The 23,699-nt window shown below is 37.5% G+C and overlaps 1 protein-coding gene and 1 pseudogene across 1 annotated transcript; both read right to left on the bottom strand.

Moving 5' to 3' along the window:
* Positions 1 to 239: 239 nt before the first annotated feature.
* LOC133879488 (uncharacterized) lies at positions 240 to 902 on the bottom strand. The gene is made up of 2 exons (XM_062318063.1): positions 549 to 902; positions 240 to 440 (listed from the first exon to the last, which is right to left on the bottom strand). The coding sequence occupies exons 1-2, from the start codon at positions 676 to 678 to the stop codon at positions 268 to 270; spliced, it is 303 nt and encodes a 100-aa protein (XP_062174047.1). The 5' UTR covers positions 679 to 902; the 3' UTR covers positions 240 to 267.
* Positions 903 to 13,973: 13,071 nt separating this feature from the next.
* Positions 13,974 to 17,381, bottom strand: LOC133880383 (cycloartenol-C-24-methyltransferase-like; annotated as a pseudogene).
* Positions 17,382 to 23,699: the final 6,318 nt, after the last annotated feature.

Here is a 23,699-nt window from a genome sequence, read left to right as displayed (position 1 = left end):
ATTTAAAATATATATATATATATATATATATATATATATATATATATATTTTACTAAAATTCTCCAAATTTATTTTATCCAAAAATATCACAAAATCAAATTGCACAAATTAATCAAAACAACAATATTTAAAAATTCGAATACCATGTACTAATAAATATATTCATTACTAACAATAACTACTTACACAACAATATCAACAAATTTGAAATTCTTAATTTAATAAAGTTATTCGGTACTAAAAAAAAAAAAAAATACACAAAATATCTACAAATCTGGAGGACGTCGCTGCGGATCACGAGGTGCAGTCCCGGGCGTGAGCTCGCCAACTGTCGATTGTCCCGCAAGAGATGGTGTAACGGGCGAAGGAGTCCCGAGAGGGGATTGTTGGCTCAGCAATTGTCCAGAAGGCGACAACGGACCAACCGTTGTCGCATTACCTGCAAGTACTAAAAATAATTAACCTACATAATATTATATGCAAATTTAAACAAGTAATGAGAACAAATTAAAAATAAACCTAAGTGTATACATAATATGAACCATACCTGCAGGCGCACTACTAACAGATGACGTACTACCGACGTGTGCAGGTGAAGACTGCTGAGCACCAGGGCATACAAACGATAATCCTGTAGAGGACATGAAGGCCTCAAAATGTCGCATGCGCTGCTCCATGCTGTCAGCCCGCTCTCTCTCGGCCCGCACTATGCCCTCCAACTCCGCAATTTTGTGAGCAGCCCAATCCTGAGACGTGCCCTCGGCCGGTCCCCCCCGTGTGCGGGCCCTATACGAGAAACAAGTCCCGCGAACAGGAGTAACGTTCGGCCCAACCTGCCGAACCCTACCCGCATACTCGGGTCGCCCAACCGCTTGCTCGTACACGTCGCCAGGTGCCCAACGCACCGTATCTGATGAGACGGGGTCCAAGGCAGCAGGATCAGTGGACAAACTCTGTGTCATCCGCTCCTGTACGTCGTCAACATACAAAACACTGGTAATTAATAAATACTTTATTACACGCATAACTAATAATAATCGATAACCTATAACAATAGCATACGCATAGGTCCCGTGTCCGCTCGTTCAGGTAAGTGCCGTCTTTCCTTGTGTGCGTCTTCACAAACGACTCGGCGCGAGTGGGGGGCGTGCCATACAGTATAAATATATAACAAACATTGGATATTCATTTAACGTTAAGAAAGAACAATTACGCACAAATAAGAATTAGGGTTTTTACATATTGTTCCATACCTCATCGTGATTAAATCTGGCATAACTTTTGGACCCCAGACTATGGGGGATGTCATTCTGCTCCCGCAGCCGCTTCATTCGTTCAGACCTCTCCTTTACATTGAACATTCCCAAAAAAATGTCAGAATTGATACTTTTAATTACTTATGTGTTATGATTGAATGAACTGTTTATTAAAAAAACACAACATTATAGTAATACATTTAAAGACCTACATACCACATTTATTTTTGTGCACCACTCGTGCAGTACGTCCTCCACATCCGTTCGGTCATACTTATCAAAAAACGTATCTGGCATTCTCGCACGTATTGTCAATGGCGTGTCACCGTCTCGAATATTTAGCTGGGTCCTCAACTTCGACTTCCACGAACGGTGCTTACGGCCCATATCACCCCAGAATTCATTCTGTGCCAGGCGCTGGTCGACGGATACGGGTACATAAAATTCTTGCTGCACATTCAATCTAATGATTAATTTTAGCAGTTCAATAAAGAAAAAATCATCTTAACTTTAATTTCACAAAATACATATATTAGTTTCATACACATACCATTATGGCATCCTACATAGCCTGCTTAATCTGTTTATCTACCTTTGCCCATTTGTCCCGCAAGTGAATATGGGACCCGCTCCGTAACAGCTTGCCCGCAGCCCGTCTATAACGATTGCATGCTCGTCCCACTGGTTGTGTTGCAGCATTGTACTGCAACACAACTTTCTTACCCCTCGGGAGCACCCAATTTCTCTCTGGGTCCTTAATCACCTCAAAATAGATGCTCCCGTCTGGGTTATACCCTAGTCAATAAATATAAAACGTTAATATATTAACACTAAATAACTTAATTATATTAATAAATTAAAAATTCAATTTAAATATTATACGAACTTACTAAATTAATTAGTTTATAATGATGTATACAAATGTACTTACCCATCAGCCGAATATGGTCGAACGCTATGTGCTCGGTCGCTGGGTCACCAGCATGCTCCTCGCCTACCTCATCTTCTGGGTGATGCTCATCATCATGATCGTCATCCGAAGGCATATCCTGGGGGACATCATGGGCTATCTGATCAAGACCCAACATCACATCGTCCCCCTCGCGGGGCAGCTGGCTCTCCCCCACATCTGGGTCCTGACTCTCCCTAGGAAGCGGCAACTGGCTCTGTCCATAAACATGCATCTGGCTCTCCCCAGGTGCCGGGCCCTGGCCCCCCGCCGGTGCCGACAGCTGTCCCGACCGTATAGCCGGCATAGGCATCCCCCCTCGCTGTGACAGCGGGAATCTGTCATCCTGAGTCTCACTATCAGGGTTGACTGGCATAGGTGGTGGAAGGGGGTATGGGTAGTACAACGGAAATCTGCTCAGATCATGACACTCTCGTGCCCACCATCGATCAATATGACCCGGTGAGGTCAGCCCCAACTGCGATAACGTCGTGTATGGAGAAGGAGAATATCCAGCTGAGCTCGTCTGGCCGGGATCTGACCTGCTCATCCCCGCCGTACCCGGGGGCAATGGTCTATAAACGGCGTCCGGGTGGTGTGGCCACGGTGTAGTATGTAGTGCCGCTGACATCGCCGGTGTCGACGTAGGCGGGTATAGAGAAGGAGAATATCCAGCTGTGCTCGTCTGCCCGGGATCTGACCTGCTCATCCCCGCCGTACCCGGGGGCAATGGTCTGTATACAGCATCCGGGTGGTGTGGCCACGGTGTGGTATGTAGTGCCGCTGACATCGCCGGTGTGGATGTAGTCGTGCAATGCACGGGCTGGCGTGGTGCACGATGTGCGCAAGTAGGGGGTCTCGGGTCCATCGAAACCTGCGAACAAATGTGAGACAAATTATTTGAAATTCGTTTTAATTTTAATATTAAAATAGAATATGCATAATATACAATGAGCTCTATGCAAAATAAGAAAGTATTTTGAGTTTAAGCAAATTGTACCAATAATAAATATAGCAATCATTGTATAACATGAGCTTCAATCGGATCAATGTCGGGCCTGTCGTGATCGAATTCATCATTCATATCATGCAGGTCATCAGTGGGTAATACGATCGGTACACACTCGTGATATGCATTATCTGCATCACTACTCCCTTCCCCCTGACCAACATCGTACACGTTGCGCGGTTTAGTCCTCACGGCACAAACCCAGTTTGGGTTCCTTTCATCCTCGACATAAAACACTTGGTCTACCTGAGATGTAAGCACGTAAGGCTCGTCAGTAAGCAGTTCTCCCCTGTGGACGAGGTGAGTGAAGTTGACAAACGCTAGACCATAATCGTCGACTCTAAATCCTCTGTCCATCGTGGGGTCCGCCCAATTGCACTTAAATAGGACGTACGTAGTCCTATCGTAGTACTCGACCTCAACCACATCGGTTAACTGCCCGTAGTAGGTTTCGTCGTCAATGGTTGGCACACATACGCCGCTGTTCTGAGTCCTCCTTCCCACATCATGGGCTAGCGTGCGGAACAATTTCCCGTTTACCACGTACCTGTTATACTTCACTGCTGTCTCCTTCAACCCTCTACTACGCATAACCAATTTCAGCCCCAATTCCTCCCTACTTTGATCGTCAAGGCCATCAACCTATGTTATCATTTCATATATTAAAAGAATACATCGGTTAATAGCGGCATATTGTCGAACCCTATCTTAAATTGACACTGAACATAGGTAAATATTATATACGAAAATACCACTATTTCCTTACATATGCGCGGTACCACTCGCAGAACTGCTCGTGATGTTGGGCTTCAATCAGAGCGTCTGTGATGCGACCCCTAACGCATGATCGCCTAATAGCGTCTTTATGCATCCTACATTCAGCGGATATAATTAAAAAACTAATTATTATCAATTATATCATTTGAATCCGGTTCAATATGTAAACACTACTTACATCCGCAAATTGAGAAACTCTTCAGAGTTGAACACAATATAACGATGAATCTGATGCATCGTCAACCGGTTCAATCTAACTCGCGTTCCCGCCCCCTTGGAACCATCAGGGTTTCTCAAAGGTCTGTTGTGGAAGGTTGGTGCATTTTCTAGATATCTCGAACAGAACGTTACTAGCTCGGTCGCTATGTAACCTTCCGCAATGCACCCCTCAGGAGCCGCTTTGTTGTGCACATTCGACTTGAAACCCCCAAGACTCCTGGTGCACACACAAACATTAAGGACTTGCCCCCGTTTAATGCCACGAGTTACATGAAATATATATATATATATATATATATATATATATATATATATATATATATATATATATATATATATTCTGTTGTATTTTACCTCTCTGCCGGGTACATCCACCTATATTGAATGGGTCCGCCGAGTCTACATTCGCGCACAAGATGCACGACCAAGTGGACCATGCTAGTAAAAAACCCAGGAGGAAATACCTGTTCCAGCTTGCACAGTGTGATACAGACGTCACCCTGCAGTCGGTCCATCTCAGCTTGGGTTAGCTTGGTTGAGCATATGCCTCTGAAAAATGCTGACATCTCAACGATAGGTCTGACCACTTTGTCTGGCAATGACTGACGCAATGCAATTGGTAGAAGCTGCTGCATCAGTATGTGGCTGTCATGACTTTTTAACCCTGAAATTGTACGGTCCTTCATCCAAACACACCGTGAAATGTTCGACGCATATCCGTCTGGAACTCTCACATTTCGAAGCACCTTTAAAAAGCTTTCTTTATCCTCCCTGGACATCGTGTGACAAGCCGCGGGTATATATGTTTTACCATTTGCGGCGGTGAACGGATGCAATTTAGGTCTCAACCCCATTTCCTGCAAATCCAGTCGAGCTGCCAAGTTGTCCTTCGTTTTCCCTTTGATGTCCAAAATAGTGCCAAGTATATTGTCCATGACATTTTTCTCTATGTGCATGACATCAAGATTGTGCCGAATCAAATTGTCCTTCCAGTACGGCAATCTGAAGAAAATACTTTTCTTCTTCCATACAACATCATCAGCACCCCGTGCACCCGTCTTCCGCTTCTTCCGTCTCGTCTTACCCGCATTCTCATTCCCAAACGCAACTCCGTCCAACTGTTGGAGGATCTCGTCCCCGCAAGGCACATCAGGAGCACATTCTAACTCCTCAGTCCCATCAAACGTTCTTCTGTTCAGCCGCCACAGATGTTCGGTTGGCAAGTACCTCCTGTGTCGTATGTAACAAAATTTACAAGCGTTCTTCAGATGTTTAGAACGTGTCGAATGCATGCAACAAGGACATGCCTTCACACCTTTGTTAGGCCAACCGGATAAATCTGCATACGCCGGGAAGTCGTTTATTGTCCACATCAACTGAGCACGCATATTGAAATTCTCCATCTTCGCAGCATCTAGTGTTCGTACCCCTACATCCCACAGCTCCAACAGCTCATCAATCAGTGGCTGAAGGTAGACGTCGATATCCATACCAGGTGAGCTCGGTCAGGGGATAACCAGTGACAGGATGAACGACGTCTGTTTCATGCACATCCAAGGAGGCAAATTGTACGGTACAAGTAATACGGGCCATGTGCTGTGGGATGTACTCATGTTCCCAAATGGATTGAACCCGTCTGCTGTCAGTCCAAGCCGCACGTTCCTACTGTCGGCCATAAAATCCGGATGTAGAGAGTCGAACGATCTCCATGCCTCACCGTCCGCGGGGTGCCTCAATACGCCGTCCCTAGTGCGGCCTTCTGCATGCCACCTCATATTGTGCGCCGTGTGCTCCGACATGAATAACCTCTGTAACCGTGGGATGAGTGGAAACCATCTCAACACCTTCACTGGACGTTTTTTCCTCGACGATATTACCTCACCATCCTGATCAAAATGTATATCAGCCATCCACTTAGATTCTCCACATACGGTGCAGGTATCTAGATCTTTATTGTCTTTCCAGAATAGCATACAGTCATTACGGCACGCCGGAATCTTCTCATACCCGAGACCCATGGAACTGAGGAATTTCTTCGCCTCGTACGTATTAACCGGCAATGCCTCATCGCAAGGAGGCAATAACTGACTGACAAGCTCAAGAATATCAGAAAAAATCTTGTTACTAATACCTCCAATGCACTTCAAGTTGTAGAAATGTACAGTAGCACTCAATTTACTGTGCTTTGTACCGGGGTGAAGTGGCTTGTCGGCAGTCTTCAACAACTCAAGGTACTTCAATGTGTCCCTTGCAGAGGTTCCTTCATTTACTTCTCCGGGCTGGCCAACATGATCGATGTCACCTACTTCGTGCACGCCGAAGGCGTCACGCAACATGGCGTGCATGTCACCACCTTGTTCCAGGTCTCCACCTTGTTCTGTGACTTCTACATGTTCAATGCCACATGCAGCCGTATCTGTGACACTGGGATGGTCGTGACCCCGAACAGGACCAGCAGGGTTTAGGGTTGTCTCACCGTGCATATTGATGAGTGCCAAATATTGTGTATTTGGACCCCTTGATTTGCACTAGTTAGACCTTTAGCCTTGTTATTTTTCTAATGTTTTGGGTAGTTTTTGTGTTTTCTGTTTCTGTCGGACAATAAGAGAGGAATGACAAATTTCATAAGAAGATAACTGGAAATTCGGAGACCCTGACAAGTCGATCGATCGAACTTAAAATTCGATCGATCGAATATTTGCCCGAAGTCGATCGATCGAAATAAAAGTCGATCGATCGAATTTTCCCAGAAACTGCTTTTGCAGAGCGCGCCAGAACGCCCAATCAGAAGCCAAAAAGCAGTCTTCCCTCTAATTTCTGCTGCAGAACACGCTGGTTTCGTGTTTGGGGTTGTCTCTAGCTGCAGAAGAACTCTAGAGGAGGGTAGAGGAGTCATTTCTTGCCATGGCTTTCCTCTATAAAAGCCATAGCCATCCCCTTGTTGAGAGAGTAGTAGAGAGAGTAGGAGAGGAAAGAATAGAGCAGAAACTCTGTAGTTAGTTTTAATTTCGTGCTTATTGTAGTGTAATTCAGTAGTTTATTTTCAGAATACTTTCTCTTTGTAGAGCTTTTCTTTCATTTCCATGGTTGTTCATCATTTTCTTGTGGTGTTCTTAGTCATGGAAGGCTAGTAACCTCAACTAGGGTTGAGGATGAAACCTTTTCATTGATGACACTCACAACCTTGCTGTACCACTTGCACATTTAATGATATATCATGTTAGTTGTTCAAGTTCCATTCATTTAAAGCTTTATCTTTTGCAATGAATGTGGTTAGTGGTGGATAGAGGACATTTTATGTGTTTCAACCGACTAATACATTGTTTTATCGGTTTGAATGATGATATCCATTGTGATTGAATGATACATTGGATGTTTTGATTTCAATCGGTACTCTTTGTGATTTGTCAATGTGTTGGATTCATTTAATGGTTCTTGAGTTTATGGTTAAGAAACTTGAATAACACCCTAAGCTTAATGTTCTTTGGGTGTTCAAGTGGAAACCAAGAGTGTGAGTTGTAGGATTTGGTTTGGTGGATTCCTTAACCTTAGTTCCTTTTATTTTACATATTTCATTACATCTCTTTCATTTAGTCTTTTGTTCTTGAATCAAGTCTCAAACCTTTGGAACTAGGTTAAAATGAGGTTGATTAAGCAAGATACCAATATTTGACCATTTCCCTGTGGGATCGACCTCGCACTTGCATAACATTATATTGCAAAACGATTCGTGCACTTGCGAGTACTATTTAAAACACACATCACATATACCAGAAACCGTATCCCGTGGACATTCCCTTCCCCCCTGTCAGGTGGGCAAGAACGTAATCTGGGGGGTGCCGCTGGTTATTCCGGCAGTACTTACATGGGCAGTAAATTTTGCCATCAGCAGACCTACAGTTACGAACGGCAAATGCCACGAACGCTCTACACCCGTCGTTATACTGTGTCGTACCTCTAGGTGCTGACATCCACGACTTGTCCATATTCCTCTGTACGCGAGTTAACAGTCTGAAACGAAATATGTTATTTGATTACAGTAAATAAAGTGCTTGATTGTTTACTGTTTGTTTTAAACAGTTAACTCAAAGTATCATTTTTTCATACTTTTTTTAGGAGTTAGGGTTTTTTCTTTTTAGGTTTTAAGGTTAGGGTTTAGGTTTTTAAGGGTTTAGTTTTTAGGGTTAGGGTTTAGGGTTTAGGTTTTAATATTTGTAGGGTTTAGGGTTTTTTAGGGTGTAGGGTTTTAGGGTTTAGGGTTTAACTAAAATAAAATAGTAATAATAAAAAAAAAGAGATCTCGAACCTTTTTTTTTTATATTTTTTAATATTCTTCTTTCTTTTTTAAGGGTTTAGGGTTTTGTTTTTTTTTTTTTTTAGGGTTTAGGGTTTTAGGTTTTTACGGTTTAGTTTGTAGGGTCAGGGTTTGGGTTTACCTCACCATAAAAAAGTAATTAAAAAAAAAAGAGATCTCTCCCATTTTTTTTTTTTTTTTTTTTTTTGCTATTCTTTATTCTTTATTTATGGTTTAGAGTTTTAAGGTTTCTTTTTTTAGGGTTTAGGGTTAAAAAGGTTAGGGTTTAGGTTTTTAGGGTTCTAGTTTTTAGGGTTTGGGTTTTAAGGGTTTAGTTTTTAAGGTTAGGGTTTAGGTTGTTAGGGTTTAGGTTTTTAAGGTTAGGGTTTAGGTTTTTAGGGTTTAGTTTTTACGGTTTAGTTTTTAGGGTTAGGGTATTAAGGTTAGAATTTAGGGTTTAGGGTTTAGGTTTTAGGGTTTTAAGGTTAGGATTTAGGTTTTTAGGGTTTAGTTTTTAGGGTTAGGGTTTTAAGGTTAGGGTTTAGGGTTTTAGGGTTAGGGTTTTAAGGTTAGGGTTTAGGGTTTAGGGTTTAGTTTTTAGGGTTAGGGTTTTAAGGTTAGGGTTTAGGGTTTTAGGGTTAGGGTTTTAAGGTTAGGGTTTAGGGTTTAGGGTTTAGTTTTTAGGGTTAGGGTTTTAAGGTTAGGGTTTAGGGTTTTAGGGTTAGGGTTTTAAGGTTAGGGTTTAGGGTTTAGGGTTTAGGTTTTAGGGTTTTAAAGTTAGGGTTTAGGTTTTTAGGGTTTAGTTTTTACGGTTTAGTTTTTAGGGTTAGGGTATTAAGGTTAGAATTTAGGGTTTAGGGTTTAGGTTTTAGGGTTTTAAGGTTAGGATTTAGGTTTTTAGGGTTTAGTTTTTAGGGTTAGGGTTTTAAGGTTAGGGTTTAGGGTTTTAGGGTTAGGGTTTTAAGGTTAGGGTTTAGGGTTTAGGGTTTAGTTTTTAGGGTTTTAAAGTTAGGGTTTTGGTTTTTAGGGTTTAGTTTTTACGGTTTAGTTTTTAGGGTTAGGGTATTAAGGTTAGAATTTAGGGTTTAGGGTTTAGGTTTTAGGGTTTTAAGGTTAGGATTTAGGTTTTTAGGGTTTAGTTTTTAGGGTTAGGGTTTTAAGGTTAGGGTTTAGGGTTTTAGGGTTAGGGTTTTAAGGTTAGGGTTTAGGGTTTAGGGTTTAGTTTTTAGGGTTTTAAAGTTAGGGTTTAGGTTTTTAGGGTTTAGTTTTTACGGTTTAGTTTTTAGGGTTAGGGTATTAAGGTTAGAATTTAGGGTTTAGGGTTTAGGTTTTAGGGTTTTAAGGTTAGGATTTAGGTTTTTAGGGTTTAGTTTTTAGGGTTAGGGTTTTAAGGTTAGGGTTTAGGGTTTTAGGGTTAGGGTTTTAAGGTTAGGGTTTAGGGTTTAGGGTTTAGTTTTTAGGGTTTTAAAGTTAGGGTTTTGGTTTTTAGGGTTTAGTTTTTACGGTTTAGTTTTTAGGGTTAGGGTATTAAGGTTAGAATTTAGGGTTTAGGGTTTAGGTTTTAGGGTTTTAAGGTTAGGATTTAGGTTTTTAGGGTTAGGGTTTTAAGGTTAGGGTTTAGGGTTTTAGGGTTAGGGTTTTAAGGTTAGGGTTTAGAGTTTAGGGTTTAGTTTTTAGGGTTTTAAAGTTAGGGTTTAGGTTTTTAGGGTTTAGTTTTTACGGTTTAGTTTTTAGGGTTAGGGTATTAAGGTTAGAATTTAGGGTTTAGGGTTTAGGTTTTAGGGTTTTAAGGTTAGGATTTAGGTTTTTAGGGTTTAGTTTTTAGGGTTTTAGGGTTAGGGTTTTAAGGTTAGGGTTTAGGGTTTAGGGTTTAGGGTTTAGTTTTTAGGGTTTTAAAGTTTGGGTTTAGGTTTTTAGGGTTTAGTTTTTAGGGTTTAGTTTTTAGGGTTAGGGTATTAAGGTTAGAATTTAGGGTTTAGGGTTTAGGTTTTAGGGTTTTAAGGTTAGGATTTAGGTTTTTAGGGTTAGGGTTTTAAGGTTAGGGTTTAGGGTTTAGGGTTTAGTTTTTAGGGTTAGGGTTTTAAGGTTAGGGTTTTAGGTTTTACGGTTTGGGTTTTAAGGTTAGGGTTTAGGGTTTAGGGTTTAGTTTTTAGGGTTTGGGTTTTAAGGTTAGGGTTTAGGGTTTTAGGGTTAGGGTTTTAAGGTTAGGGTTTAGGGTTTAGGTTTTAGGTTTTAGGGTTTTAAGGTTAGGGTTTAGGTTTTTAGGGTTTAGTTTTTAGGGTTTAGTTTTTATGGTTAGGGTTTTAAGGTTAGAGTTTAGGGTTTAGGGTTTTAAGGTTAGGTTTTAGGTTTTTAGGGTTTAGTTTTTAGGGTTAGGGTTTAGGGTTTAGGGTTTAACTAAAATAAAAAAGTAATAAAAAAATTTCACTCTTTTGTAGGGTTTAGAGTTTTTAGGGTGAACGGTAATTTGGGCTAGGGTTTAGGGTTTATGGTTTTTGCTTGTTTTTTAGAGTATAAAGCTTAGGGGTTTGGTTTTGAGATTTTATCATAGGGATTTTTATATTGGTTTTGATTTAGGATTTAGGGTTTATTGTTTACACCTTTGTTATAAATTGAATAATAAAAAAAATTATTATAAATGGTAGACGGTGGCCAAATTTAATTTTCTGTATCTATCCAATAATCGTTAGATACGATCATTTTATTATGAAATGATGGCGAGTTTACTTTGAAATGGTTTTTTTTTTTTGTTTGTAAAAAAATTACCTGAAAATGAACTATTAAACTTTTTTTCTTTGTTCTTAAAAAACCCAAAAATTGTTTTTTGTAGTACCGCATACTTATTTATATTTTATTGGTTTTGATCATTGATTTTATGATGAAGTTAATAAAATAATTGCCACAAATAATAATCCACACACCAATTCGTAGTACAGTAAAACATATTACAAAAAAAAAAAATAATACCACAACTGTACGAATATTTTTCATGCATAACGACCAACCACATCAAAACACATAAAATTACACAACAATAGATATTCAAACCCAACAAAATTAACAGCATTGCATAGACCATTATTAATTGCTAAATCCACAATTATTATATGAAACTATTTAATAAATTAGAAACAGATTTTAAATAAATTAATTTAAATGCACCAAGTTTATTATAGCCAAAAATAAAGAAAAAAAATTAATGCTAAAATTACTCACAAATATTTTTTTTTTGAGTGATTTGTATGCTCCTTTGCCAAAATGTACCTGCATTAAAACATATTAGTCCCAAAATAATATCCCAAAACAAGTCCCAAAATAGCAATCACGTACAAGGCAGAGAGAGAGAGAGACACCGGGAGAGGTTTCAGAGAGAGAGAGAGAGATGTAGAGAGAGATAGAGTCAGAGAGATGGGTGTAGAGAGAGAGAGGTCCGAACCTAGGGTTAGGGTTTAGTCTGTGGTTCGGTTAGAGAGAGAGAGAGAGAGAGAGAGCTAGAGAGAGAGAAAGCTAGAGAGAGACAGAGAGAAAAAGAGAGAGAGAGAGAGAGAGAGAGAGAGGGAGATGTAGAGAGAGATAGGTCCGGACCTAGGGTTAGGGTTCCTACTGTGGTTCGGTTAGAGAGAGAGAGAGAGAGAGCTAGAGAGAGAGAGCTAGAGAGAGAGAGAGCTAGAGAGAGAGACAGAGAGAGAGAGAGAGTGAGAGGGAGATGTAGAGAGAGATAGGTCCGGACCTAGGGTGTATAAGTACACGCTGCCAATTGTTTCTACGCCACATATGGCCACGTGGCCAGAGACACACGCTGCCATCTGGCCGCGTGTCTACAGTACCGGTTACTGTAGACACGCGGCGATTTACAGTGTTTTTTGTAGTGAATATTTACAATTTGAGTTTAGTGTTAACATTATGATTTAAACCTCGCCTAAAGATGAGGTAAATTGCAGACGAAGGAGCAGAACGTTACGGGGAAAGTTTAGCATGGACTTTTGTTAGTATTTTGGCCTTATTTTGTGTTTGGACAAAATCACTTATGTGTAATGATGTGGTAAACAGGGATTCCACTTTCATAGTGATATCAAGATTAGAAGATTCTCAAGTTCCCTGTCAGCCGTCCGGACGATGTGTCATCTCGTCTGGATGCCCATCTGTCTACTGCTCCATCCGTCCGGACGATGTGTCATCCTGTCCAGACGCCAGACAGTCCAGCATCATCCGTCCAGACGACGTGCTTCTTCCGTCCGGACACTTCAATGTATCGAGATGTTTCTGTTCCAGCTTGATCCGTCCGGACGTTTCAGCAGCACGTCCGGACCCGTATCAGTTCTTGAACAGTTCACTGATTCTTTCCAAGTTCAAGAAAGGGAAGATCAATCAACTGTTCGGACAATGTGGTATCTTGTCCGGACGCTGGTGCATCGTATATGGTAACTGACGATTCGACTTCAACCATCCGGACGTCTCCCCCTCATGGTCCGGACGCACACGCATCAGATATGGAAATTGCGTGCTGAAGTTTAGCCGTCCGGACGCTCCTGCCCCATGGTCCGGACGTGCGAAGCCTGATATGGAAATTACTTGCAGTGGACGTGCGTCCGTCTGGACGATGCTCTTATACAGAAAAGATTTCTCCGCGGAATTTCGGAAAAATCCTGTCGCACAGTTGTCCGTCCGGACGTCCATGGTCCACCGTCCGGACGGCTCCTAGGCAAATTTTGCCTGACGCTTATTCTGACCCCCAGACTATAAATAGGGGTCCTTGGGCACTTAGAGTTGCAAGAATTCGATGTGAATTCCATTAGAGCTCAGAGACGTGATATTTCCTCTGAAGCCGTTTTTCAAGTGTTCTGCGCTAAAAGTTGAAGCCTATCTTAGAGGTCGGCTCTAAGGTAAGGAGTTCCATTGAAGACCCCTTCAGGTAGGTGAACCTAGTTGGGAAGCGTACCTAGTTGGGAAGCGTTCGTGTTGGGTTACACGTCAGAGATCAAGGTACAACCACTGCATCGGTACATGTGAGTGTTACTATCTTGTATCTAGCTTTGTCTTCTGAATAGTGGAATTCCTGGGTTTGGCTACCCCGGAGTGGTTTTTCTCTTAACCGAGTTTCCACTTCGTCAACAAAAATCTTTGTGTCATTTACTTTCCGCTGTGCCTTAATTTTTGTTGACACTTATGCACACACTTTACTTTTAGAAGTCATTTCAATTTTTCAACTTTAAATGAACACAATAAGTAAACAAACTTCAAAGTGGTTAAAAAAGGTGTTCCATGAATTATTTGTCACAATTGAAATGTTTACTATTGAGACCACAAAGTCATCTAGCATAGTAAAAACCCGAATCTCTAACATACATTTCAACTTGTCAGAATCCCAGGCAAGATTCCATGACTATGACATCAGGTTTATGAGTTTATATTAACATGTCACTGATTGTCTGACTATGATATCAGGTTTATTAGTTTACATTAACATGTCACTGATTGTCTAGGAACGGCTTCCGAACCAAGAAGAAATACATTGGTGTGAAAATCTCTCTCCTGAAAGACAAAGTAATATAATTATTCGAGTAGCTAATGTGTATATCAACTTAATGACTGAGAAAGATAAAAACTGTGATTCAACTCCTATAAGAAAATAATTTCAAAGGCTAACTTATCAAAAAAAAAATAAAAATTCAAAGGCTTTCTTTTTTCATTTACCCATTTCTTTTTACTTATCATTGAGGCTCAAACATGAAATATAATTACTACCTTTATGTTGCTAAGGAATGATATATCAAAGATTTAGCATATTTAGTTCTCAAATGAGATCAAAGAGAGTAAGTATTTCAGAGGGAACACTCACTTTCCAGCTTTAGTTAGGCCATCTGCAGCCTGCTCTAGAAAGATTTGAACACGTAGGCTTCCCTTTGGGGCAAGTCCTACAAATTCCATGGCCTTGACCTACCAAAATGAAAACTCAGCTCTAAATCCCTGCCTTTCTACAGTTGAACAAGTATGAATTCTTGCAAATCTTGTAGAAGCAGGAAACATTTCACTGAAACAAATCTTACCATGTTCCTTGTAATGAAACGCCCAGCAGCAGTTATACGGAAATTACTCAGTGTGAAGTGACTTGTACCCATGTCAAAGTACCAAGGGACTTGTGAGTCCTCAGCAAGATCTTTCTCCCATATGACCTTTGTGCAAAATAAATCAAAAAGTTGAAACTTGTGCCAATAATAAAAAGAGATTCGAAAAAGAAAAAGAAAAAGGAATAACTTGCAGTCACCTCAAAACCTGCTTGTTTGAGAGCTTCAAGGCATTTTCCTGTCAACCTGATTTCAGGAATGCCATTACCAACCTCAATTTCTGTCTGTGCCAATGAAACTTTGTTACATTGGAATGACATAAGAAAGCAGTTTTTTCATGCATCAAGCATATCTTAATTCTCACCTTTATTTTTTGATGTTCTTGGTTATTGGGATCGAAAGAATCAGTCATGCACCACTCATATGCAGCAAAGCATTGGCCAGGTTTCAGTACTCTGTATATTTCTTTGTAGCATCCATACTGTGCAGATCAGAAGCAAATGTTAAACCAGTATGAACCGAAGAGAAGAAAAAGACACTAAGAAGTGGAAGTTGATTTGCCAAGGTTGTAATGAATAGAAATTGGAATACATACTGCATCTGGTGCATGACAAGTAGCGTCAAGTGCATATGCTGCATCAAAGGTATTGTCAGGAAATGGCATTTTTCATGAAGTCAGCCTGCATCATCAAGAACCAATACTACTCAGACATCTATCACCAAAAACCCTTTTGTAGTATCATAAAAGGTCAGAGAAACTTCACTTAAATCTCTTAAACTTTCATCACATTTGCAATTACTTCCCTAAACTTCAAAAACTCTCAATTTAATGTATTTATTTTTCAAAATGTTTCAATTTCACCTATTTGTTAGGATTTTTTGTTAAATCCTAACGGATCGAGGGGTGTCAACATCATCAAGAACCAATATTAATCCTTTTGTAGTATCATAAAAGGTTTGTTTCCAAGTCTCATTACTAATTAATATAAAATACTTACAGGAGAATGAGATTAAAAAAAAAGAAAAAAAAGAAAAACATTTCAAAGTAAAGGGTTGTACCCCATGGCTCTTTTTTTTTTTTTTTTTTTTTTAATGATATTGAATTACTTATAAATAAATAAAGGATTTTATAACCAACCTTCACAAAATTGCAGGTTTTGTCCACTCCAGCAATGCGGTTTAGTTCCTGTGGAGCAACAGAAGCTTGCAAATGTTATTGCTATTTTGAGATTTTAATTAGCACTTGATCAATCTTTATAAAATCCAAATCCAACTGCAAAAAAAAAACCCTTATAATCCAATACTATTTGAGCTCAATACAAAAGGTTAAACAGGAAGAAAAATGATTGTTCTAGATATATACCTTTCCCCTTGATATCTGATATTCATTGTTGTTCACCCCCGTAACCGATGTTAATTAAGCTGTAACAAATCACCATTAATGCAATTTGCAAACATAACTGAAGAGTCCTTTCCTCAAGAGAAAGTTAGTACTTTCAATATTCATCCAAATTCCGATCTAATTTGAATATAAATGAAAACTACAAACAAGTTGAAAGCATGACCTCCATGACACTCTTATTTAATCATAGACTGCCATTCACCTGAATCTGGAAATTTCTCTTAGTGGTCCACCAATTCCACATCCAACGTCCAAAACCTGTTATGGCAAACAAAATAAATGTCAAAACCTAAATAGTGAATCTCCAAATTGTCGGTTTTCCCATGTTCTACTAAATGAACAAACCTTTTGTCCAGGCTTCAGGCCTAACTGTAAAGAAAGGAAGTGCTCATGTCGCTTGATGCTCTCTTGAAGAGACTCCCCTTTCCATCTTTAGGAACAAAAGTATGAACATGATTAGATATAATCAACAATATTGTAGGCCAAAAGAAATTATACTGCATTTCTTCAAATTAAGGCTACCTTTGTGCAAAATGGAAAGACTCCCCCCAGCCATACTCATAAAAGCTAGTAACAAGATCATAGTATTTATTAACCTGAAGTCCACAACAGACAGTTCAATTTTGTTCTTCACACATGTATAATAGAAATTATACTCTTTCCTCATGATTTCAACCAATAAAGCAACGAATATATAAGATGGAAAAAAAACCTCCTAAACAAATATAAATTTACAATAATTCAAGTTGCTGGCTTGGGTTTCTCATTTGATCTACTCACCAGAGCACCTTAATTATAACATGATTTAGAAACCAAAAACCGAAGAGATTATTATAGTAAATTCAAAAGACAGTAACACCCTGCCATTGCATGGAATAAAAAGATTGGTAAAGACGGAACATCACTCATCACCATGTCAGTGTAGTTTGCTTTTCTCTCTTCCTCGTCACCACCATAGTAGCCATGATACTTCTCGTACCTGAATTGTCAAACAAAAAGAGTGATGTAGCATACTTCTCATTTTAGTGAAACAGAGATTGAAGCTGAAGAATCATTTTAGTGAGAGCAAGAAGATTCAACGTATAGCTAGAGAGAAAAAGCAGACACCAAGTCGAAGTTTGGCGTAATATAGAAAATCCCACATGTTATATCAAACGGAAAACTTTTGGGTTTTGTCCGGACATGCATGTTATATATCAAACTTAAGTCTGAAGCATCATTTAGAAAGACAGAGAAACAGATAGATTTGTTTGAAGCTCCACAATCACAACGCTGGAGAGACAAAGAGTACCAAGTGAAACATCATACTTTTCGACGGCGGAGAGGACATCGCGCTTCTCCATCTTCCCTCCCACACCTGACGCGAGATCGAATGCTCCTCCTACCTTCGACATTTGGCAAAACCGTACACACACGTACGTGGAGATCTTTAAAAACAGAAGAAGAAAAAAGCGTTAGAATTAGAGTTAGAGTCATAGAAAACGATTTTGGAAAAGATGCATGTTTTGGATGAAATGTGGACTGGTTGAGCATTACATCGAGAGAGGCGGAAGATTCCAGAGGCAAAAGCAGGGAGAGAGAGAGAGAGAGAACTGAGCGATATCATATTCGTTGCATAAAATGGATATTTATAGGCAGTCAAGTTGGATTCCATTGATACGTATGAAAGATAGAAAGGTTACTATATTAATGGCTCAAATTTGCAATATATTTTCAGAGGGAAACTAAAACTTTTGACTATTATTTCCGGAGTGTTTTTTTGACCCTTCAAAATATTAAGAGTGAAAATGTTTGTAGTATTTTTCTATTTTTTCTTTTAACCATTGTCTTATATTATTTAAATAACTTAAGGGAAGCAAAAATGTTATCCTAAATTTGGATTAAAATTTTCGGCCATTTTTAGACATCGAAATGCTCAGTAATTGCCACATTAAAAAGATGGCATGTTATGAAATAACCATCAATAATTTCCCTCCCAAAAAGCTTTTTATTTACTTTTTAAAAGACGCTTATTCTTCCTAAAACCAAAACCAAAATATGATTTTTTGTTCAAAGCATTTTTACAACATAGAGTGCAAGATCATGATGAAAATATACACATTTTAAATAGATGGTGTTTTCCTAGGGTTTTGATGCCTAGAAACGATGTAAATTCCATAATTTGATAATCTAAAATTTCTTTAGAATTATAGGGAATCCCGATCCCCTTAATTGAAGGTATCACTCTTAATTTCCTTGATTTAGGGAACATAAAAAAATTAAAAAAAAAAAAAAATCTATATATATATATATATATATATATATATATATATATATATATATATATATATATATATATATATATATATATATATATATATATATATATTTTACATTTAAAAAATAAAATGAATTTTAAAAAACTTGTCGTGCAGCAATGATATAAACACATGTCCTACATATTTCATTTTTAAATTTACTATTGAATTTAGGAACCCAAATATGATAAATTTAAAATTTTTTTTTATATAAATGTGTAGAAAATATCGATTTACCATTGAATTTGTGAGACCCAAATGTGTGTGGATCAGGATCCCTTACAATTTCAAAGAAATTTGATATTCTCAAATTTCTTTGAAATCAAGTTGTTTTTTCATCGAAATGACGTGAAAAATGCTACATATTAAAGATATGACATGTTAACAAACTCAAAAAAAAAAAAAAATCATTTCAAAAAGTTTTTTCTTACATTTTATGTCGTATAAAAGCTTTGAATAAAAAATTGTATTTCGATTTAATAAAAAAGAAGCGTCTTTTCAAAAGTGAAGAAAAAACCATCAGGAATAATTTTTATTTTTTATTTTTTATTTTATTTTTATTTTTTTTGTTTCATTGTTAACATGTTACATCTTTAATATATAGCATTTTTTACGTTATTTTGATGTAAAAAAAGGGCTTAATTTCAAAAAAAATTGAGATTGTAGGAGATCTGATTCAATTTGTGTGCTTTGTTCCCAACCCACCGAAAAAATTAGAAAAAAAAAAAAAGTCATGTTAGAAAAAGCTATGATCTCATTTACTGCATTAATTAAGGCTATAAGATTTGCCTATAAAGGCAAGCTATAAGATGATTCAGATCCCAAAAATAGATGTCTATCACGCCAGGTTGGACGGAAATGGAAGGCTGGGGCTATAGGTGCAGACAGGGGTGAGCATGGGGCGGGGGGGGGGGGGGGGGCGGGGATTGGTAGCGGGAGTACCTAAGTAGACCTTTTTTACTGTTTTTTTTTTTTTTTTTTTTTAATTTTTTTTTTTTAGCCCCTGAGGCCAGCAGCCAACCGTCCACCACCGGGTTTGGCCAACCTATAAAGGTGATGAGGAGGGTTGGCAGCCCTCGCAACATTACAAATTCAGTGAACCTTTTCATAAATGTATGGTATTTGGTTTACAAATTGGCTTTTGAACCTTTTGTATTCAATAATTGCACTCCATATAATTACGAAATTTCAATTTACTCTGTTGGTTTTTATATCTAACTTTTAACTTTAAGTTTTTTCACGTTTCTAACTTCAATCTTTCCGTTCAAAACCGTCTAAGAGTGTGTTTGGCATTGTGATTTCACAGTATTAAAGTGTGATTTTAAATCAAATCGTAGAAAAATGTATTGTTTGGTGGTGTATTTTTTATTTTATTTTTTATAAATTTTCAAATCGCAAGCAATAAGTACATTTTTAAAAATGCACGATTTGTGAAGGCTAAACTGCGTTTTTAAAAATCGCATATTTTAAAATCATACTTTTTAGACACGCAAACATTAAAGGACCCTAAAATTGCTTTTGCGGCATTAAAGGGGTTATTACCATGTAAGCTTGTTTTTTTACACCGAATGAGTGAAGTGAAAAACAAGAAAAACTTAAGGAGTTACAAGTTGAATTTTAAACCCAAGGGAATAAATTGAAATTACACGATTATTGAGAGTAAATTTATATTTTCCATATATTTTTTTTAAAATAATACAATAACACTTTTATAACTCAATTAGAGAAATAAAGCAAATTGCTGATATTTGATATCACTGTAACTTTACTTATTTTAAGTTTGCAGATTAGTCATTAATAGTCAAGAGAGAATTATTTTGCAGTGGAGGGGGAAGTGGTATGTGATGGATTGTGGTTGGTTGCATTTTTGTGACTTTGTTCATCTTCTATTATTTATTAATCCTGGTTGTAATTTTGATAATTATTACCCTTTATAGTTCCTTTCGTTTTAAACTACATCTATGGTTACAAAGATTTAACACGTTTCAATTTTATAAGGATCAAACTTTAGAATTTCTAAAATTATTTGATATGTGGGGTTTTTGCTGTTGACTAATAATTTCGATTCAAAATTGTAAAGCCCGAGAAAATAATACTGTAACTAAATATATATATATACACACACACACACACACACACACACACACACACACACACACACACACAAATAATAATGCTAGTGGTAAATCTGAAAAAAGAACTATATGAGTATTTATAGGATTAAATATTCATTGATATTTGAGGTACGATTACAGTTCCAAATTCATTAGATGAGTTTATCGAACCTTAAACTTTAAAATGACAGAATTATGATCAAACGAGCTCCGATTTAGTTGATTCAAAAACTAGAAAACTCTACTCAAAGTTCTCTATCTTCTCTCCGAATTGTATGATTTTTGGACTTCATCTAAGATGCGAAAACATTCGCGGATTACACAAACCCAAGTCTGTTGAGGGCGATCGATCCAATTTGGGCTCGATCCCCTCAGTACATGGCGCTTGATCCACAGAACATGGCTCTCGATCACAGTTGCGCTCGATCCGCAGAATATGGAGTTCGACCGCAGTTGCGCTCGATCCCCAAAATGTAGCGCTTGTGCGCCGTATAATTGCTTAGAACAGAACTTCACCGAATAACTGTCATCCGATTTTTATCAAAATTATCATTTCCCATTTGATGATTTTCTCTCCATGAATGAACCCATTTCGTCAATATCTAACTCCTAAATGTTATGAAGGCTAAAGCAAACTAAATTAGTTAAACCACTTAATTTAGTAAGGAGAAAACTTTCGGTTAAATGGAAACTTAACCGATAGTTCATTAGAGATAGCAGATTTTTGTTATTGCAATGACTCACCACACAGCTCACCGACACCTACCTTGCTGCCCACGAATAGGATCCTCACCCATTGTTTAGGTATGACTCAAACTGGCCTAAGCCATCCACAACATTATATATAGAAGTGCAGCCCCTCACGTTCAGTACACTTCTTCTTCTTTCTCAATTATTTTCTACAGAAACACTTCTCTTCTCTTTCTTTGTTTGTAGAAAAACATCAAGCTCTCATTCTCTCTATGCTACACAACCTGTACCCCTTTAATAGAAAATAGGAGACAATTCTCTCAAACTCTCTCATTCCTCTGTTTCTTTTCATGGCCGACCCAAAAGAAAAACCAAAAAGCTCTATCCCTCTTTCTCTTTTAAATGAAAGCAAGCTTTCGCCCTTCCTCTCTGTCTCTTTCGGCCAGCCCATAGAAAGAGAAGAAAAGAACTTTTCTCTTCCTCATTGATTTGGCTATACCTGGTTGGAGTCCTCTTAAAAATATCCCAATCTTATTTTGTGATATTTTTGAGTAAGTTCTTAAGGCATGATTTAGTTTGTGTGATTTATAAGTTATTGAGTTATTTAAATGTTTAGTGTTGTGTTTAAACATGATTTTCAAAATGGTGTATTTAATTAATAAATACGCCGTTATAATTCCCAAATAAAAGTAAGTATTTTATAAAAGCGTCATTATACTGCCTAAAATTATAAAAATGTTTTTAACCGTTATTCTGCCAAATTTTATAAAAAAATAAAATAGAAATTATTTATATTTATGTTGTTATTCTACTCGAATTTTATACAAGGATAAAATATAAATTATTGATAATTATGCCGTTATGCCGCCCGTATATTTCTAAAAATATCAAACTCATTATTTATATTAATGGGGTTACTATTACTATTTTTACACAAAGAATATTACATATTTAGCATACTAATGTTGTTATGATGCTTGTTTTACTTTATGGATATTTTAGGCATTTGCTATATTAATACCGCAATAATGCCCACATGAAAATATGTGGTCATGTAACTGGCCTATTTTTATATGCCGTTATATTATGTAAGCAATATTAGGAAAGCTATGTTAGAAGTCAAAAATGACAAAAGTGTAAAAATAGGTTTTTAGCAATTTGTACTAATTCACTATCACATTACAAAATTGTATTACAGTGATCACTAGTGTGAATATTTTCTGAAGCAAGAAATGACTGTAAGTATAAATTACTTATTGAGAGTGATACTGATTTCTATAATATCATGTTTACAAGTTTATTTAATTGTATGCGTGTGAATGAAACTTTTCATATTTTAGTGTTATGATTAAATTGATTAATAACAAAGTTGATGAGCATAGGCCACCAATGGGACAATAGGCTTCCGTAAGAGATTTAATAATAAAAAGGCTAAGACCTTAGGCTTTCAGTCGGCTGGGACTGTAGGCTTCCAGCAACAAACAAATAAGCTTTATAGTTGAAGGACCATAGGTTCTAAGGTAATACGTTAACCGAGCAAAGGCTCTCACGAGAGGAGTGAAAGAAGAAAATAAATAAGACTTGCATATAAAATTGTCATCGTATCATTGCATTATGTGCTTCTAAATAATTCAGTAATTGTTATATTATCGAAATAGTTGGCTCACTCAATTATAGTATGGGATTATGGTGATAACTACAATCACATAAATGATTATGCAGGATAGGAGGCAGGTCAGTACTGTTAGAATCATTATGGCAATCCCGATATTTATGGATGAGGCTAACTATTGCCTCTGTTGTATGATGGACTACCTAGTTTAGTCTATCTTTTATCTATGTCAGACTTATCTTTTAAGAGTTACTTTTAATATGTTATATTTTCCCCTTGTGGTTTGTAAAGTATTAACACTATGGTTACGTAGTTTCAATGCCGCATGTGGCACATATGTTATCGCTTTAGTGTGTATTTATTATGTAAGAACACGTTGTTCATGTTTATTTATATTGAGGTATTTTCAACAAGCTCTGATGTGTTATAAGGGAATTGCCCCTCTCTTTCAAAAAAGAAAAAAAAGATATACATATTTTTCGCTGCGAGATTTACCGTCTTTGATGTAGTAATGTCACATGGTTATTTAGATATAATCATTTACGCTTTTTTGTAAAAGACAAGGCGTTACAAAAATGATCTTATGAACATTTTTCATTCGTAGTAGACAATTAGTTAATTGAGTGGGGAAAAGGAAATTGGTTACTGATAATATATCTTTTAAAGACTTTTCGAATAAATTATAATGAAATAACCTACGCAATATAGGCTAGTTTGGAATAAATTATTGAATACCCATAATTACATTTAATTTAAATCACAATAAATACATGTGGCACAATTTAATATAATTAAGGAATTTCTAACATATTATTCACTGGTACATCATTGTATAATATATTCCTTATTCTTATCTACCTTAGGTGGCTGTGTGGAGCAATTCTATACATCATACTCATGTCTGGTGTCCCTCTAAAAATGATATGGATATGACGTAGAGAATTACTCGGCGGTGTGTTTAGAAACTTCTTACAAACGTCAATGTTGAGTGCACTTGTGAGGTATTCCCACATT

The sequence above is a fragment of the Alnus glutinosa genome, chromosome 10 (genome assembly GCF_958979055.1).
Source record: "Alnus glutinosa chromosome 10, dhAlnGlut1.1, whole genome shotgun sequence".
Taxonomy (NCBI): Eukaryota; Viridiplantae; Streptophyta; class Magnoliopsida; order Fagales; family Betulaceae; genus Alnus; species Alnus glutinosa.
This window is presented reverse-complemented; position numbering and strand designations above follow the sequence as displayed.